General features: G+C 32.3%; 1 protein-coding gene across 1 annotated transcript in view; it reads left to right on the forward strand.

The window, feature by feature from the left end:
- Nucleotides 1-7,062, forward strand: part of LOC143078868 (uncharacterized) — a 48,713-nt gene extending 41,651 nt beyond the window's left edge. The window contains exons 8-10 of the mRNA XM_076254289.1: nucleotides 3,309-3,449; nucleotides 4,716-4,746; nucleotides 5,757-7,062. Of these exons, the coding sequence (XP_076110404.1) occupies nucleotides 3,309-3,449; nucleotides 4,716-4,746; nucleotides 5,757-5,886 (302 nt within the window). The 3' untranslated portion in view covers nucleotides 5,887-7,062. The remainder of the gene's footprint in view (nucleotides 1-3,308; nucleotides 3,450-4,715; nucleotides 4,747-5,756) is intronic.
- The last annotated feature ends 5 nt before the right edge of the window (nucleotides 7,063-7,067 follow it).

A 7,067-nucleotide genomic window follows, 5' to 3' on the forward strand; every position in this document is an offset into this window, starting at 1 on the left:
CTAATGGTTACTAATCTATTGCGATATCTGCATAAAGGAGAGGCGAAGGATACAGAATGAAACGTGGACAATAAACTTACAACGACATGGCAAAACCAGAACCGACCAAACGACAAACAAAATTATACAAAATTCAACATATAAATCTAAAGACTGATCAACACGAACAAACAAAAAGTGAGGATTGTTTCAGGTAATCTAAAAGGCAGGTAGATCCTGCTCCACTAGTGGCATCCGTTATGTAGTTAAAAAAAACAGTGACAAGTCTAATTGTGTTGGTAACATTCGGAAAATATATCTGTCGTCATCATTGAAACATCTATTCAAAAACGGTCAACTTACTTGTGATGGCGTTTTATTCGTTTCTCGGAGAGATGATTTCATTTTTACAATTCGCAACTCTTGGTTTAATACTTTTCTTGTGGACAGCAACCCTGTACATGTATCAAGGAAATAATGGTAGGCCATGCATTCTCTAAAAGATCGCATCAATTGTTATATGTATACTCTGCACGAGTAAGCGCTGCAAGTGTATGTTACATAGTTTACAGTTCCGAAGCTTCAATCATCTCTTCTGTCGTAATTGTTTTTTCTCAAAAGACACTCGTTGTTAATTGCTGAATGTAAGTCAAGATATAAGGTGACTTAACTTTAATAGTCGCATCCTGTATTTCATGTTCAGCGGGATATATGTCGTCAACACAGTCATCAAACTTACAATCATTTAACATAATGCTAATGTCTTTTTATTCTTCATAAAAAGCATATATATGAAGTCAGTCTCTTTTGCATAAATGAAAAAAGCCGAGAAAAAGAGAAGCATAGTCGGTTCACATGGAACAGTCGATTGTTATTTGAACAACAAGTCCTCTGAACGTACAATCATGCTGTATATGAAGAGTTGTAAATCTTGATAATGTTAGTTTCAAAGAATGTTTTGTTGGAATCCGATTAATGTTCGTTAACTTTTCTCTCCCTTAGCCAAGATTTTTTATCGGCAATTTTTTTTATGAAACAAAGCCAAACGATTTTTACAAAAGAAAAAAATGTCAAAAGGCGTAGCCACTTTAGATATCTTCATAATGTTATCGTGTTTACTAAGTTCAAAAGTATACTGCACATGTATATGTTTGTGCTTTACATGTGTGACGTAGAATACCTGAGTTTATATTCAAAACAAAGTGTTGCTAATTTGTCAACGTCGAGTTTAAACAGGTCGGGTCAGCTGATCAGCTGATTTCCTGATGCTTGCAAAGTACAACTTTGGTTGGCTTGCTTGCTTTGTGTGTATAGTTGTTTATACAAGCTTTGAAAATAAGATTGGCATCTTTAAACAATATATATATTGGCATAGTTTAACTTGTATATTTTATATTTGAATTTAATTGGTTGTTATCCTAATATGATTGTACAATATACAAACAAATCAAGGAAGCTAACCAGAGTTTTTCTCTACATGCAGTAGGAAATACGCTGTAATAATGTTATTCATATGTATATGCGACGAGGTGGAAATTTGTTATGTTTTGTGAAAATTGCAGCGTTGGATCTAATATAAAAAAGAAGATGTGGTATGTTTGCCAATGGGACAACTGTCCACAAGAGACCAAAATGACACAGAAATTAACATTTGTAGGTCACCGTACGGCCTTCAACAATGACCAAAGCTCATACCGCATAATTAGCTATGAAAGGCCCCGATATGACAATGTAAAACAATTCAAATGAGAAAACTAACGGCCTTAATTATATAAAACAATGAATGAACAAAAAATATGTAACACATAAACAAACGACAACCACTGAACTACATATATACAAACCTATATATTATTTATTAGATAGATTTCTCCTCCTTTTATATATTATATTGGACCTTTTTTTTTTTTTTGATTGTTTTACACAAGTTATTTTTGGGTCATTTATAGCGTACTTTTCGGCATTGAACCTATGACTGCTTTCTTTACTAGATTATGTCTTTTTTTTTGGAAAGATGTCTCATTTGGCACTCATACCTCATCTACTTATTTCTATATACAAAGCACTTTTTAGAATAAAAATAATAGGTAATATGGCACCCACTGTGATCCAAAGGCTTTAAATATCGAAGATATTTCACATACGTCAACAAGACAGCAGCCGAACGATAAAAGACCTCTGAGGTATATTTTGTGATAAAATTAGCAACAAACGGACTTTATCGATGGATGAGCTATACAAACTGTAGTAAGCTCAGTAGGGGATCCAAAGGGGAGGGGGTCCGGGGTTTGGACCCCCCTTTTTTGAACGATCAATGCATTTTTAATGGGGACATGTAGTTGGAACCACCCCCCTTTTTGTCCTGGGTTAAGACCCCCTTTTTAAAATGGCTGGATCAGCCCTGCGGCTTTCATAACACTTATTTTTAGCATAACGAATATTATGATGTTCTTACTTTCAGTTCGGGTCCGGATAAAAAATTTCACATCCAGTACAGAAAGAAGTGTTTCAATGAAAGTTTTTGTGTTTTTCTAGGCAGAACTGATTTTGGAATGACATTATACAGGTTTAAAAGAGCTCAAAAAATTTCATAGTGGACAGTGGTCATTTCATCTAAAATTTCACTGTTTCAGGTCGTAAAATTATTTCAACAACTTTAACAAGGTGAAAAAGAAAGTCGAATAGTGAAGCCCGTAAACAATACTTTTTTTAATCTGAGCATGTAAATTGAAGACTATGTTATATATTTTACAATAATCACATTCGCAGAACGGAAACATATATTTTGAGAGTCCCAGACACTAGTTGACAGTTCTTCCACTAATTCCACGCGTTTTCCGGTTGTAGTAAACTTGTAGTAGCCCACAATGCATTGTAGCTCATTGAGTCGATTGGTCAGTTTTTCAAGGCCGTATTGGCCTTGTGTTTGGGAAATTACTATGCAAATATATTTTGACGTAAAGAAATCTAGAGTTCTCGACCTGTTAAAGAGTATATGTTTCTGAGACTAATTTATTAATCGGTCCCATGTGTTATTGTTTCATGTATCAAAAATATAGTGAGTAAGTCTTGGATGAGTGTGGATGATTATGCTTATGTTATTTCTTCAATGTTTTTATTTGATGCCATGAGCATGGTGATTGTCATGGACAGTCAGTATTTGAATATACAAGACCAATAGCAGTTAAATAAAATAAACATAGAAATTTTCGATCTACCATAATGATTTGTCGTTAAATAATATACTAGTACCTAAAATAATAATTTGAATTCAGAAGAAGAAATGTACGAAATTTTCCGTGATATCAATCATCCTTGTTTTTATTCAGTCTCAGCAAAGACAATGGAATCCGATAGTAGTTTACCCACACAGGTTGGTGTTTTTATTGGAGGCATTCTGTTAGGAGTTCTGATGACAGTCGCGGTGTCTTTTATTGTTCAGAGAAAACGACAACTACAGAAAAAACAAGGTATGAAATAGAATATCTTCATTGAATGTATGTTTTAAAAAGATGTCAATCGAAAATGGTTTTCACCTTTTAGTCTTTTTTAAATTTGCACTTTGCAAAAAATCGTGCAGAATTTATCTGTTTCAAATAAAGAAGTACTTGGTATGAGTAAAGTGTTATCCTGCCCAGCACTATAAAAAACAATTCACATAACATTTCATTGCATATAACAAAATAACCATCACTGGAAGTTAACTAACCAAATTTCTCCCCTATTTAACCTGTGTACAAGCTTTATAAGTAACCATGTAACCTCAAGTTTACAAAATATTCTATAGAAACCCTAAATAAAAAGAATAAGGGTGCTCTGGAAAACCCAAGACATATGTGTATGAAACAGAAATGATTTACTGCAATAAAATGTAGGATTAATTACCTACAACTGTCAAATTCAAGGCAATATTTCTTTTCGACCTATTTTCGTATACAACCGGATGTGACGTACCATAATTTGGTGGTATTAGACCTAAAACACATATATCGAAAAGTAATGTTTGTACTAAATGTACGAAATAATACGGGTATTAAACTTTAAAACAAACAATCAGGACTCATGACAAGCAAAACATGCAAACGACTATTGGTAATAGTGAATGGAAGTACCTACATAAGATTTAGAATTGAAAAGAAGACAAACATTTTCAATACGGTTTTATAAATGACCAAAAGAATAACCATAGACGCATCAAACCAAAGACGTTGGTTTCATGTTGCATGGTTCCCGCTTACCACACAAAATTTAAAAGTATGACCACAAACTAATCAGTTAACAGTCAAAATAATGAGTCCTGGTAAGTTGACATTTTTTCAAAAGAACCATAACAATTCGTTGAGTCAGACGTAAATCTTAAATATACATTTTCAATCAGGTAAAAATACATAAGAAAATGCCTGTATGTGACAATTGTTTACATTCGTTTGAGCCTTTGAAACTGCCGTTTGGTAAAGGTCTATATTTGTTTTGAATTTTTCGTTGAGTTTTTTTTTTTTTGTTGTTATTCACAGCTCTACCTTATTCAGATTTGTTATTTGTGTGTAACATTTATCAATCCTTCCTACTTTCAACGGTTTCATGTTAAGAACACTAGTTTTTAATCGACTAAGAATATATAATTTTAATTTCTCAAAACAGTTTCTCCTCAGAATATATATAATTTTTAATTGAGAAAAGAAAAAAGTCTACTTTCTATATATGTTTATATTATTTTTTTGTAATCGTTTTTGCAGGAAAAGAAAATAACGCAGTTGATACACAGAGGTATGAACTTAATATAAATGTAAAATTTGATTCTTCTTTTTTGTCACATACTCCTTCGGTAGAGTATCCCATCTTATCTTTCATGATAATATTCTATACAAAAACACAAAAATGTCGTTAATAACCCAACAGCTTACAAAACAATTAGAAAGACTTATTAAAATGTTTCACAGGTACAATACTGTTGTCAACGATTATATAGATGGAATTTCTTTGATTAATATTGGTTCACTCAAACAAGTTGTTGGCATGATACGAGTTTTGTTCTTCTCATCATAATCTTGTGGCATAACAAATTGTAATTAATTCTAACAGGAGGGATTTATGTTGATTTTCGTATAATAAGACATAATATTTCAACAAATTTTAATTCAAAATTTGCTTACGAACTACCATTTAAAAATGAAAAAAAAACGTTTTCAGAGGTTGCACAAGAAACGACCAGAATGTTGAATATTATACCATTACATCGTAAGTGAACTCCAAGTAATGAACAGGAACTGTTTCGTCACTAAGCTGTTGGTTGTACATTTCTGCCTTCTTATTATGCATGTCAACAATCAAAACTTGAAAGTCTTTTATAACGCACGTCTGGTGCGAATACAAAATTTCAATCCTTGTATCTATGATGCGTTTATTATAAAACTACATGTAAGTATAACTTTCAAAGTAAAAAATGTTATTTCTCGTATTATTTGTATTTCGTGTTTATCAAAGTCGTTTGAAGTTATCACCCTGATAGATACAATTGCTGATACACCTACAGACATCTCATGACTTTTCTCGCGTTGATGTTAATGTTTAACAAACGAATTTTAAATTTTGCCTTTAGCTAATTAAAAAACAGAGAAAAAATAACGTAGTCAGTAGTTATGTTATAAAGATGTATATACTACTAACATCATAACAAATATGTACAATTTCATAAACGAGTACTCATCAAATATAGTTCGATTACTTCAATTTTATGTAGACAATATTTATAAAAACAGATTTTTTTATTTTGGTAGTCATGAGCAGCAACAATATGACGATGTTCAGCATGTTAACATGGAAAATGTATCCACCTATCAGAATCTCATGACACCACAATCATCAAATGTGTATGACCAGATAGATACAACATACGTCAATCAATAAGCGATTATGTGTTTTACCAATAGGACAACAAACAATGTTAAAAAGTAACAAAAATGAATAATATAAGACGGACGAACATAGGATAGTGAATGCAGAAAAATGTATGTGCGCTACTTAATGTAACAAAGACATAATAGAAGTCTGAACATATTTCATGATTTACAGATCAATGCCCTGATATACCGATATATACTACTCTTCCGTATTCGGGTGTGATTATGAATATGCTTAAGTCCAGATGATCTGGTTATGAGTATATTTTGTTCGTATCAACAGTGAGTCTTTATGGAAGCTTTATTTCCGCTTTATACCAAAACATTGTCATGGTTTATAGCAATTAGCAAGCCCATTTCTGGCATATATTACAAAATCTGTTCATAGTTTCATATTGTCAAAATTATTTTTTAATGGCAAAAACTAGTAAACTACCATATTCAAAGATCTTGTTTTCTGGTACAACATAGCGAAAACATTGTAAACTTTATTGTTAACTGATTAATCCAGACCGTTAAATGGTTGCAGTGCATGTCATAATCTAAGTGGCCAATTTTGTCTAATTCTTGCGAAATATTTACCAAAAAAGATGAATGTTTCATGTGTTCGATTTTGATTTAAAATGAAAAACAAACGTACATGTACGATAAAGGCATCTATTCTAGGAAACGCGCGTATGGCGTACTCAATTATAATCCTGGTACCTTTGATAACTAATTATCCTTTCATACGCTTTGTGTTTGTTAAATCTACATTTGCTAGACATATCTGAGATCTCGCAAAGTATGCTTAACACTGCCGCATCTTGCACCTGTCCCAAGTCATGAGCATCTGACCTTTGTTAGTGTTGCAACAATTTAGATTTCAGTTCATATGTTTTGGAGTTTATTAAGACGTCCAGTTTCACTGAGCTAGTACACAATTTTATAAGGGCCAGCGGAAGTCCGGGTTCAAGATTTTCTCGATGTGCAAAAGACCCATTGGTTGGCTGGTTTTCTTTTACTCTTTATTCGAATTGTGTCTATTTGGCAAATTCCCAATTTCTATTTTCAATTTTATCATGTATACAAAAAGTCTAAAAGAACAAATGATAATATAATACCAATTCCAACATTGAATTTGGTGTAAAGTGTTCTTTGTTTGTGTGTATGTTATATACAAATATCCAAATATAAATAAGCATAAAA

Source organism: Mytilus galloprovincialis, chromosome 1 (genome assembly GCF_965363235.1).
Source record: "Mytilus galloprovincialis chromosome 1, xbMytGall1.hap1.1, whole genome shotgun sequence".
Classification (NCBI taxonomy): domain Eukaryota; kingdom Metazoa; phylum Mollusca; class Bivalvia; order Mytilida; family Mytilidae; genus Mytilus; species Mytilus galloprovincialis.